Source organism: Gouania willdenowi, chromosome 22 (assembly GCF_900634775.1).
Source record: "Gouania willdenowi chromosome 22, fGouWil2.1, whole genome shotgun sequence".
In the NCBI taxonomy this organism is placed as follows: domain Eukaryota; kingdom Metazoa; phylum Chordata; class Actinopteri; order Blenniiformes; family Gobiesocidae; genus Gouania; species Gouania willdenowi.
The window spans coordinates 11,596,210-11,609,910 of NC_041065.1; the positions used below are offsets into that span (position 1 = coordinate 11,596,210).

Consider the following 13,701-nt stretch of genomic DNA (forward strand, 5'->3'; position numbering starts at 1 on the left):
GGATAAAAGTGTCAATTAGAACTTGAAAAAATTGACAAAAAATAGGAAAAAAAAGGACATTTACTGTAAAAAAAAAAAAAAAAGCTAAATTCTGAAAAAAGTGTTGGGCAAAAATGGGACAAAGGAAATAGGTTAAAAGGTTTCCCCTTTTAAGGTTTTCTGGGGGAACTGATGATGTAGTAGACTGGTCTCAAAGGAAAATGCCAGGGCTGAGTTTTTGTCCCTGTCCACCCCGATCCAAACCCTCAAAGTGCCCTGTAACTTCAATGATTGCGGGATAGATTAGAAGATAGGAGCTTTTACTTAAATTAATCCTACTAAAAGCTTTTTGTAGGAAGGAATGCAGTATTTCCAGTAAACATATATGAGGCCCCTCTCCAAAGGTCCCCGGCCTTCAGAGTAAAGCTTCCATCAGCCAAAACGTCAATAAGACTCAGAACTCAGTTTGCAGTGCTCTTCATTTCTGTAAACAAGTTGATATGTACTGAATATATTTTAAAGTTAAGTCGAATGCTGTGAATTTAAAGGAATGGCTTGATGAGAGCAATCATTTCGGGTCATTAACTGTGAATATTGCAGTACAGTAGCATCATAACAAAGAGTGCAGGTCTGTATGTACCGGTTTATGGTATCTGCTCATCCCAGAAGCATAAAAGAAGGGGCAACCTCCGATATATCATGTTACACATGAAAGTGTATTAGATGGAGGGAAACATGCTCCCACGTGACTGAAGGTTATCTGATGGGCTAATGAGTCACATACTGTACATCCCATGCAGCATTACTAAATGAATTTAGTATGAGGGTTTCTTTTTCATAACCACCTAAAGATGCAAAAAGGTAAGAGATTATATTTTTGCGACACGTAACATATGCATGCAAAGAACCTACTCTTCTTGGTTCCGTCGTGTGAAAACACCAGGAACAGACGGGGGCGGCTCTCTCACTCCAAAGCAAAGAGCTCAACAAGCCTGATTAGTAGAGACAGTTACAATTATCATAGGAATCGTTGTTTCGTTACTATCATGTAAAGCGTACAGCAGTTGCAGCAGTGAACACTGGGGGGGGGAGGGGGTCCTAAACACTTCTGAACGCAATTCACCGCAGTGCTCCACTGATATACAAGCTAGGGTTTGAATGGGAGGGTATAGGGTTACTGTGCACGAATCACATTTTGCATGTTTCAAGATAGAAATGTATGATGTTTCATAGCTATATTCAGAATTATTCAGCATTTGACATTCTCATGCATACAACCACAAGAAGCGAGTCCATTGAAAAATAGTCCCAAGCAATTGTAGTATTTTTTTTTTCCTGTGGAAATGGCAGAGAGCCTAATGAGACATTGAAACGTGGGCTGCTGTCCAGAGTGTGGGTACACGCGGGGTGGGAGTGGTGGGAGAGGCGCAAGCTTCAAACTGAGGCTCACTTCTGCATGTCACACTGCAACAGGAGCACGATGGACGGGTCGCTCTTAGCCGCCTCCTTGAACTCCTCCAACGAGATCTGGTCGTCGTTGTTCTTATCCATTTTGCTGAAGATCTTGTCCACCCTCTGCTCCGGTGTCAACCCGTCCTCGTTCATCTTCATCATGATCACTGTGCCGACCATTTTGTAGATCGCCTGTGGGGTCGGGAGAAATTAAGACTTTTGAAGCAACTTTCAATGTCACGACAATGGAAATAACTGGTGATGTTAACATCTCAGTGTAAAATGGAATGGAATAATATTTAAAGTAGTGGGACTCGATCAAAGCAAATATCTCATTTATTAGAGACTTTGTAATTAATTAACCTTGATTAATCAAAATTAATTGCAAAAAAATATTGGACACGAGAAGCAACTTTTTCCAATTTAAATGGCTTTTGGTCAGTGTTGGGAGTAACTAGTTATTTTTGTAATATATTACAGTAATATATTCCTTTTTCTTCTTTACAAAAGTGAAAAGTGGTAATATATTACTAGTTACAATTTAAAAAAACTCAAGTTACATGCATATTTAATTTCATTGCATATTTGCTTTGTTTTCTCCCTGTTTGCAATTATTTGAGGAAAAAAAGATGATCATTACAGTTAAATAGAACTTATTGGGAACAGAAAACAGCTTTCTGCTCCTGAAACAGCACAAGTATGTGAAACAAAATTTAGACCGATGTTATTCGAACACTATCAGTATGATATAATTAGTGTTCTGGACCAAAAGTAACTAAGGAAAAGGCAAAGTGTTTTTACTTCATTCGTACCCTTATTTCCTATGTTTCTTCGCCAGACAAGGAAGACGGTGATTAACGTGTTGCCATTTTTGTTCCGGATTGTTGAAAGTGTTCCCTGTATTTTGACGTCACTCCACGAGACATTACATTTTGGCTGTATTTGGGTGTTTTCGTGGAAAGTCACAATGTTAACATCCACAATTGTTTTGGCACAACTTTCAAACCTTGAAAACACCAGAAATGTCACTTTTACGGTATTTTTGGAGGAACACTGGCATCAGTAGTGCAAGCAAGAGAACCACTTTTGAATGAAAAATAGGTACAGTTTAAAAACCATTATAGGGATCGTCCCGAACAGCTTTAAAAAATACTTTGGATAAGAACAGTAAAGGGATTACTGTGTTAAACATTTACCTAAAACTAAAATTAAATGTTTTTGTTTGGTGGATTTGTAGGGTTTTTTAAGTATGTGTATTAGCTTCATTTTTTTTTTCTGCGATTTGTTGTTTTTTGTTTTTTTTAATCAATGTTGCTAAAAGAAGAACTGGCCTCGGGTTAAAGATGAAAACTACCCTGTCTTATTAACATTTTATTTGCAAGAATATTTTAGAAATGTGTTAATAATAATGGGATAGAAGATTTGGGTGAAGTAATGATCTTGTAATGACTTGTTACTTTGCTCACCTCGATTATTTCCAGCATCTCCACTCTGGTGATTTTGCCATCGCCATCCAAGTCATACATGTTGAAAGCCCAGTTGAGTTTCTGCTCAAAGCTGCCACGGGACGTGATGGACAGGGCGCAGATGAACTCTCGGAAGTCAATGGTGCCGTCTCCATTTTTGTCAAAGGTCCTGAAGGCATGTTGTGCAAACTTTGATGCATCACCATAAGGAAAGAACTGCAAAGAGAGATTGGGTGACTCTAGAGCTTTGCACTGACACCTTTAGTACCAAACATGTGGGTTTGAAACTTTAATGAATAGTCAGGTGAAGAGCTCTGCAGGCCTGTGGTTGACACAAACCTTGACATACAGCTGCTGGAACTCCTCGAGGTTCAGACGTCCAGTGGGACAGTCCTTCAGGAAACCTTTGTACCACTGCTTCAGCTCGTGTTCATTAAACTCTGTGTTCTTCACCAGATCCTCCATCACCTCGGGGGTCAGCTTGCTGTTTTGCTTTCCCATGGTTCCTGCGGTGCAAAAGCAAATTTAAGCTACATTCACTCTGCAAGCCTTGAAGCTGATATCTGGAGTTTCTGAGAAATTTATGTCTATGTATGATTCTTTTAAAATGCGAAAAAATACCTAACTAGTCTTTTACTATGGTCTACTGCCAATGGTCTTTCACATGCATTAATGTATATAAGTCCCTCCTTCGTCCTAGACCCCTATACAAATGGAAACAATCGCTGAGTGCGCCCAGCCAACTAGGCTTCAACTTCCTGTTTTTGAGACTGTCAATCAAAGTGAATGTGGAACTGTGCATGGAAACAAGGCCGTGCATCACAAGAGCAAATATGATTTTAGCTCTTATCTGACCCATAGACCTATATCAATGTGACCCAATGCAACCTTGTTATGTTTCGCGATATGCATGCAGAAAAGTAGAGGTGTGGCTTCTGGTAGATTGCAGAGGCAGGGGGAGGAACTGGGGCTGTTTAGGGCTGGACATCAAGACGTTTCTCAGAAACTCCAGATATCAGCTTTAATGCTCAATTCACATTTTTTTTTTGTTAGATCCAATTTTTTTGTTGGGCAGTTCACATCACCATTTCAAATCTGACCTGTATCAGATTCCAGTGTGAACTGTTTGCAGCTCCACATACGCAAAAGAACAGTAAAAATTACGTCAGATGCCGCTCGCTGTTGCACAGACGTAAACATGAAAGAAGTTAGCATTTTCACGTTTGTCATAACTTTTTGTGCAGAGGGGGACAAGGATAAAGAAAAAGAGAGACAAAAATGGTTTGTTTGTTTTTTGCGGTGCTGATACGCTTTTAAACACGGACCAGTTACTGCAGGGGTGTAAAAACTCATTTTAGTTCAGTTGCCAAATACGGAGCAGTTTGATCTCGAGTGGGCCACAGATTTAATGTGGGAAAATGAGTCATTTCAACATTATTTTGCGCATCTAGGTATACAGAAAACGCAAAATACTGTATGTAAGAAACCGACAATAGTGATATCAGTCCAAACAGGATCTTCACTTTAAATTTGCTCGATTTTATGACCAATTTCTATTTCATAAATGGATATATTATGTAATCATTTGTGGAAAATTGAAGCTTTTGTAAGAATTTTGAGTTCTTTTTTCAACAGTTGACATTAACAATGACTGCAATTGTGTGATATAAGCACTGGGAAAACTGTGAGCACCTGCAATGATTGTTGAGTTTCATTTTACAATGTTTTCTCTGTCATTTTTACTTCCTCCTGCGGTCTGAATTGGATGCTGCAAAGGGCCGAATTTGGCCCCCAGGTCACGAGTTTGACACATGTGAGTTATGGTTAATCTTCAAGTTTTGCTTGGAAATGTCACCCCAAATACTTATGAGTTCCAAGACCTCACTGTCCCTCCATTGACTCGCTCCATCATTGCTATCATCCATTTTTGAAAGGTTCCGGCTAGGCAGAATGATGACGTAATGACAACATATCAAACGCGTATCAAATCCACTTTGACCGTTCAAATTGAGGTCGGATTAAAAAAATCAGATCTGTATCTGATTCAGGACCACATATGAATGGTGTAAATCTGATTTGAAAAAAAGATTTGAGTGTTCACACTGCGTCTAAAAAAATCTGACCTGGTCACTGATCTGGAACACTTTTGCCTGCAGTGTGAACGCAGCCTATGTCTCTATTCTTGGGCAACATCAGTACATGAATCTCTCTCATATTGCCATGTCTGAGAAGATTACAAAGACTTTTTTCTCTCTTGATGGCAGCAAAATATTTCCCTAGTGCTTGTGTTCTATTTCTGTACGCTCCTTCAGCGTGTATGTACCCAGGATAGAACTGACCTGGTTCGTCACTGTCAAAGCAGATCGAGGTGATTGAACGTTTGATGACTGCTATCAAGTTTCCACTGCACTCAGTGTCCCATTGATCAACAGTGACAACAAAGCCAGTGGTGGTTGATTGTAAGGCAGACGCTGCCGCAGCAGAATCCACAGACCTGAGCATGCAAAAGCTCCCTGTAGGTCCACTGCTATCTGGATCAGTGGGTGAATACAGCCCATGCATGAGTGTGATATATTATGATTAAAGAACATGTTAAAGTCTGTAAATATGTGTCTTTTTTCAAAATCACCCATGGTCTGTCCTCGAATCCACTTATTCAATTTGTAAATATTATAAATGCCACTCAGCATAACACAAGATGTCCCGTTAGTGGAGACTGCACAATCCCAAAGAGAAAGAGTGCAATTTGCATTTCAAGCTGTCCATTACTGTAATGTATTATCAATAAATATTAGGGACACTCCCACATATAATTCAGTTAAAACCCAGCCAAGAAAATTACTTTTGAGTAATCAGATGTGCAATCCTTAGCCCTGATAGTAAGAAGTTCCCTTGCATTTTATTTTCTATTCATATTTAAAATATGTAGTGAAGAATTTAATGAAACAGATTCACACGTTTAAGAAAGTGAATGTAAAGTTTTATATGAATGTTCTCATGCTGTTTTAGAATGTGACATTGTGTATTGTACTAATGTTGATATATGTTGTTTTAAGAGAAAATTTTAACAGCTGTCCAAGGACAGCAGATGAAAAATAGCCATTAGGCCAGGGATATAGGTAACTGGTGGCCCGCGGACCACTTGCGACCCTTGGTCTAATTTTTGTGCGGCCCCATAAGTAAACGCACAAAATGATTTGAAAAATACACAAAATTTAAGCCAAACGCACAAAAGACGACTACAAAAGTAGAAGAAATAAAAAAGTATACAAAATGACATAAAAAATGACTCCTACAACACAAAATCATGCAAAAACACAAATTGACTCCAAATCCAGACACAATGAGAAAAAAACAAAGATACACAGGTTGACAAAAAATATACAAAAAAAAAAGATACACAAATTGACTCCCAATACACACAAAACAACAACAGAAAACAAACTAGAAGGCCCTACGCTACAAATCTAGATAAATATAACCTGGATTAATCCCTGTTAGCAGGATTCAACTAACCAAACATTCCCTGTCAGAGAGAAGCTGTCCAATGACAGTCGATCACAACACAGCCTCGGTACGTGCACGTTCACATAAGATTGCAGCATCTGACCAATCACTACAATGGAGAACCTGGCAGAGTGAGCGTCTTCACAGGAGGAACAGTTTATCATCTTAAATAAATTTCATGAATTTAGATTACACCGAAACGCAACAGTAGTGCTGCACACCAGGAGGCGGAGTTTTATACTCCCTCAGATCTAATCCACTTCATAACTTGGTCCCGACCGGTTAGGTGCTGCTTAAGTCTAAAATTATAAATAATTACATAATTCAGACCAAAAACAACACTGTTGCTATATTAAAGGCAGGAATGAAACAACACTTATAATTCAAAAGCGTGATATTAATCATCATATGAATCCATTGGGTGGGATATTTACAGTCAGCTGATGAAGCCTGTGTCTCGATCCTTATGTGTGGACAAGTGAAGTCATATATTCATTAATTCATTGAATTAATATATGACTTCACCCATCTGAGCATACGATCGAGACAAAGGTTTCATCAGCTGACTATATATATCAGTCCATCAGATATAAATCTATATCTTTCCTAAAGCATGTTATTGGTAAATGAAAGGATTGTGTCATCGATGCTGTGTGGATCTCATCTGTCAGCTGTCAGATCAGATCCACACAGTGACGTGTTCACACATCACCTTTTATTGGACAGCTCTCTTTCTAAGAGAACTGATTGGTCAGGAGACAGGACTTTATCACGCTAAAATCCTAGAGACAGCAAAACCTGCAGCTCCCGAGCAGGCTTGCCGTTCAGCATAAGTTTCCATGGTGATTTAGCTCCGTAAGATGTTAGCGAGCTTCATAGTCCAGCACACACAGATTAAATCTTGGAAGTTAGCGCGATAAGAGGTCATCTCGCTTCGTATAACTTACCCTCTTGGTTTTTCTTGTATTAATAATCAGATTGCTCATAATTCTAAATGATGACATGAATGTTGATAACGTGGCCCTGCTGCGATAAAACTTGCCCATATTTGTATTAGGCTAACTCTGGTACATTTACTGTAATATTGATGAATGTACATTGTCCCTGTCAAATAAACAAAGAAGAAGAAGAAAAAGAAGAAGAAGAAGAAGAAGAAGAAGAAGAATCAGCTATCTGCAAACCAAATACTGTCCAAATGAGTTTATGTCATCAAAGCCAACATGACATCTTGAGCTCTAGTCTCATCAATTATTGATCCATGATGTGGCAAATGACATAAGGTGTGTGAGAATGCGTCAATTTCCATTACATAAGCCCACAAATGATGAGGCAGAATCATGTCTGAACACGAGGGCCCATTATGGGACGTCCATCAGCCTGGATCCACATCTCTGCAGCCTCCTGAAAGCACTGCATTGCATGTACAGGCCCTCCAGTCCACACCTCATAACAAACAGCACTAAATGTGCGCCGCAGCCCCAAATCTGCGCTCCTCGTGCTCGCCCTCTGCGTGACACACACACACACACACACACACTGATATCGATCCTCACAGGAACCGATCATGAGGTACACATGTGGATGACCTTGAGGACAAACATTTTGCAGGAATAAGATCAAACTGTTTCACATGCGCGCCAAACGGCATCTGCCAACTGCGTCTTTTCCTCTCTTCTTCTTCTTCTTCTTCTTCTTCTTCTAGAAATATCGCACATGCAGGCCACGCGCGTGAACACCTCATTGTGCCCAAACAGAGGCCAACAGATGGTGTTTTATCTCACGCTTTGGGGCAACGACATCAGTTGATGATAATAAGAGAGGGAGACGCTCATGCTGCATTCCGATGGAAACGACGCAGTGACAGTGTTTTCACATTCTCTCCTCTCCATCCTGATCCTAACCACATCCCCCTGTGCGCAAACATGTCCAAATTGCACCGAGCACACAGATCTATTTTTAAAACCCAAACAAGCATACAGGGCGCCACACACAGCGCCTGGATGGATTGCGTAAATCTTGAATGACATTTGTCAAATGATCCCATCATTGCTTCATTCCCTTCTTCACCCCCTTCTGCGTGTATCCTATAGGGTATAGGCTTTATTATAAGGAATTTAAAGCTTCAAATGATTCCATAATGTTCATTTAGATGCGCATGAAACATGCGCAGCATATTCGCAGAAATCATGCCTGCTTTCAATCCTTCCAATAAACATCTCACATATGACACATATGTGCAGGATATCCCTGCTATTCTTACCTGTTTTCAGTCTATATCTGGTGGTTCTCAGTCGGAAAAGATCAGCCCTGGATCCTATAGAAACACCCTCTTCCAGCGGAAAAGGGATTAATCTCAACACTGCTGTGACCTCTTTAGAAATTAAAAAGAAAAACCCGATAATGAATATTCTGGGTTTTTCCCCCCGACGTTATTCCAGCTGAGGAGCAGCAGGGAACGATCCCACGCCAGTCTGTGGATGTGCGTCTCTACAGAAGCGCGGCGTCACCCGTGCGCATCACAGCCCCGACCATTATAAGTTCACTGATGGCTCTGTCTCTGCTGCTGCTGCTGCTGCTGCTGCTTTGGGTTCCGTTAGAACCGGATCCTTCATGGTGTGCATGGATGGGTGATGGTGCGTCTGAGATTCCGTAACCACAAAATAATCTCAGTGTTCATAAAAGCAGACACGTCAAACAAGTCACATGTAATCAATAAAAAAACAATCAACACAGATCATTGATCATAACACGTCAGATCCATATCACATCCTTTAAAATCCTGAGTGGACCACACACTATCTGTCTCCATGGCTCCAAACACTCTCCTGTTACTCCCAGAGTTTCCACATCACATCCCATCTCCTGCCTGGGTGCAGATGTATCCCTTTAGGTCATGAGGTCCCTCACATTATAGAATCCTATGATAACATGCTGAATTCTCAGAGACATGCCGTATGTGTATGAAAGAATATATCGTCCCTAAATAGTGTTTCCATCTAATTATGTGAATAAATTCCATACCTGAGCTGTTACACTGAGGGAAATAATATTTACACTGCCAATTTAGCAAGCTTTCCCACTTCCACAGACTGGAGAGGTCTGTAATTTACATTACGAGTTCACTTCAGCTGTGAGAGATAGAATAAAGGGGAAAAAAATCACAGAAACACATTGTGTATTTTTTTTTAAATAATTAATTTGCATTTTATTGCATATAATAAGTATTTAATAACCTGCCAACCAGAAAAAAATCAGACTCCAACATCTCTAACAGACCTGCCAGTTTGTCTAATTATAGCAGTCACTTTGTGGTAAACAATTAGAAATAATGATACTAGAATAATTACATTTAGTGTTGATTTGAAAAACAATCAAAACATCACAACAAACCTTCTGCCAAGGAGGTGATATATTTTCACCAGCGTTTGTTTATTTATTTGTTAGTCTGTTAGCAGGATTACGCCAAATTACTTGATGGATTTTGACAACATTTTAACCAAAGAAAATCCTTACACCATGGATAATTTTATTACATTTTGGAGGGGATCTGGATCAATATACTGATTCTGTATCAGTTCCATCATTGTCAAAATCTGAAAATATTAATAAATTGGCTTGTAATAAACTGATTTTTATGAAATTTGACTCAGTTATGCCAGGTTTGTTCCTCAATTAGCCCAACAAATTTCATCTGGATCAGATTGAAATTGCTCATTTCATCACAATCTTTCAAAAATAAAATGGGGGTGCCCATACATTTGAACCTATACTGTATGGTTGTTAATGGGGGTAGATGTTTTTTTAAAGCCTTTAAAGTGTGAATAATCATGGTACTATGATCAGGATCATTGATCAAGATAACTGCCAAATCTGACAAAGAGGATATTTGGTTTTTGTGGAGGTTTACTCTTGTTAAAGTTATTTTTGTCAAGAGAAAGGGTTAACTTTTGGTGGAATTATTAAAAATTGTGTTTTTGTGCAATTCTTCAGATTGTTGCCTGTACATAAAAAGTGAAATAAATTTGAAAAGTAGTCTGTAAGGTATTAAAAAGTGCTTGGTTGTCTGAGCCTGGGAAGTCCGCTTTGCTCCAAACATTTTTAAATTCATTGACTTGCGTTTTGTTAAAAAGGTTATTTCCTTTAAATGTTTTTCTCTTGGTTGCACAACACTGGCATTAGGGAGTATTTACATTAGACTTTATATTGGATCAGTATTAGAAGTGGTTAATCAGCCACATTTCCTAATTTGATTTGATTCCGATTATTGAAGTCTCGAATCGATTCCAAACCATATTTCGATTATTAACAATTATGAATTTGATTTTCAAATTTTGCTGGTTATTCATCTTCCATGTAACATCTGTCAGCTTCTGAATTATTTGACTTCTCGTTTGAGGAACATCTCACAAAATCTTTAATGCTATATAATGTAAATGAAATATCCATATAAAGAGGACTTTGTGTTACAGTTGGAATTTAAGAATCAATTCCTAATCATCAATAATAATCACAAATGATCAATTATATTACTTACGACCATAACAAATCTTCTCGGAGTTGTTCAGAATCAGTAAACTGCAGTGAACGAGAGGTTTTTAACCATGATATGCAATAAACTCCATTAAAGACGTATGTCCCAGCCACCCACCGCCGCCCTCCTCTTTCCGCCGGCGGAGGCTCGGTGCTCAACCCGCCTCGCCGCATCGGTGGCGTTCCCCCCCTACTCCCTGGCCTCGCCGCTGTCGTCGGCCCCCTTCACCGGGGGTCGACGCAGTGGTCGTGATTGGGGCGTACGTGGGACGGTATCTTGCACCGGGCGGAAGCGGGTATGCGTAGGGAGCCGGGTCTCGGCATCATCTTTTTAGCCTCCTCAGAAGCAGTTTTTGCTTGCCTCGGCCATGACCAGAAGATGGAAAGGCTGCAAAATACTAGCAAAAGCCTTAGCCCAATGATTATATCTGAGCCTGTGGTCATGTTACTGTCGTAAACTGATACGATCCCCAGGCATTCTCCAGGTCACATGACCTGGCCAAAGACGGTCCGTCTCTCCAAACTTACATGGGCGGTATTTCAAGAGGAAAGCCTTGTTAAGCCCTGTCAAGTGCTGTATATTGGCCTGAGGAATATTTTAAAATAAGTAATATGGGTCAACTTTTTAGGTCAAAAAGTCTGCGGTGTGCCTTTAATGATATTTATCAGAAAATAGGCGCAATTCCAGTAGTTGAATACTGAGCTTTTCTTTTGCTATTGACTTGCACACAGTCCCAGATCTTTGGAAACCAGCAGCTGAGTGGAACTCATCTGTTAATCCTATTATAGTCAAATAGTTCCTCTGGGAATTGGTAATGCGGTTGACCCTATTGTCCCCTAAAAAGCAACAATTCAGGAGCTTTTCATTTGCACTGCTGTGGCTAAGTCGTTTTTCTATTGAACATTAGAAAAGTCAGTGCTATAAGGTGCACATTTCTTCTGAGTTATCATGAAAAGCACAGTACACGTCATATAGTGAGATCTAACGAAGTCCAAATCCTTTCACTGTGGATCAAAATCCTCAGTCATGAAATCAAGAAACTGACTCCAATGAGATTACATTGTGAAAGTAAAAGTCCAAGGCACGTCTCAGATTACTCAATTTCTTCCTTTATTACTCAGATACATTACAGCATACACATAATGAGTTTTCTTTATATCTCACAAACACAAAAGCCAACATATACATTGTTAATAACTTACTGTATAGCACCTACAGCAGAGCTTTTGCTCGACTCTTGTTCCCAGTGTTTTTCAAAATAAAGCCCCTCAGTTTGTTCTCACTTGGCATGGCTTACATGAGAAAACTTTACAGCAGCATTCACTTACAAAGATCAGTTGATTACAAAAAACAAAAGAAAAAAAAAAAAGATGCATAGTGTACACGCAGTGGTACACAAAAGCAATACTATGTTATTGATTGGTTTATGTTTCGGATTAGAAGATTCTCACAACATCTTGCTATAAAAAAAGACCAGTTTGTAAGGATGTACATTAAGAGGCTACATAGATAGTGGTCTCATGATAGGTTTGCATACTAAAATGTAAAAACAGCTCTCAACTTTCTCTAAACTATAAAGAAAGTGTCTATTTGTACGGTTGCCGTACGGACAACCCCCGGTGCTATTGGTACGATTACCGAAGTACACGTACGTAGCGTCTTAGGGTTGGGGTTAGGTTATAACCCAATATCGTAACAATTTTTAGGTTTAGGGTAAGGTTTAGTCTTAGCCACGCGACTAAAATTGGCCAATGACTGACCTATCACGTGACCTAAACTGGCCAAATAGGGGCGCGCATACGGATAGCATGTCGGTATATTGAAACGGCAACTGTACGGATAGCCAAAAGAGAACAACTTCTTGTCATGGGTTTGATATGTGTTATGAAAAAGAATTTAAGTTAAGACCCGAGGAGAGCTTACATTTTTATAATGCACAAATGTAGAAAAAAAGAAACGCATCAAAATGACTTTCTAAAACATTCAGTCATAAAGGATTTAATGCACCGAATTTAGAGTAAAGATTTAGATTTAGACATTTTTCCGACACACAAGATTACACAGTCACACTATACCAGTCAGTGTGTTTCTCTTAGACATTACGAACCTTTCTTTAAGCTGCTTGGGATGGTAACTAATATTTTTGATCAAAATAAGGGGCTGACAACAGACTTAGTGGAGATCAATAAAATTAAAGGTATTTCTTCCACAAAACAGGATGATTTACTCATGAAGAAATGTCAATGTTTACCCTTTAACTTCGGAAAAGTTTTGCAAAGTGCATTGTGGGATTAGAAATCAAAGAAGAATGCAATGAACATGTGCTCTATGAAGAGTTTTCATTTCATTCTTACCAGGTTTTTCACCAGATGGAGAAGACAGTAATTCATTTGATGTTTTTTTCTTTTTGTTCTGGTTGGTTCATGGTGTTTCTGTAATATGACGTCACCCTACGGAAATTGAAATTTTGACCGTATTGTTTCTGTGAAAAGTCACAATATCATCATCTGTCATTGTTTCAGCACAACTTTCAGTCCATAGAGTATAAAAACTGTTAGGTATCGTCCCCAGCAGCTAAAAGACATGCAGGGAATTCTGTTATATGTCTTCTGTCCAGATAATGTGGAGCTATAATATGATCTGCAGCCTCAATGTGCTGCTAGTCAAACATTTGTGCCAAATATAAAGTAATAGTCGTTGCAGTGCTAACAAAACTCTGGTTTCAGACCTGAGAGCCAATAGGAGAAGTGTCGGTACAAGTTTCTA

General features: G+C 39.3%; 1 protein-coding gene across 1 annotated transcript; it reads right to left on the minus strand.

Annotated features, from left to right (window-relative positions):
• Window positions 1-859: 859 nt before the first annotated feature.
• On the minus strand, window positions 860-9,088 carry vsnl1b (visinin-like 1b). The gene is made up of 4 exons (XM_028438507.1): window positions 8,665-9,088; window positions 3,237-3,403; window positions 2,898-3,113; window positions 860-1,623 (listed from the first exon to the last, which is right to left on the minus strand). Exons 2-4 carry the CDS (start codon window positions 3,396-3,398, stop codon window positions 1,426-1,428), a joined length of 576 nt encoding a protein of 191 aa, XP_028294308.1. The 5' UTR covers window positions 3,399-3,403; window positions 8,665-9,088; the 3' UTR covers window positions 860-1,425.
• Between the last annotated feature and the right edge of the window lie 4,613 nt (window positions 9,089-13,701).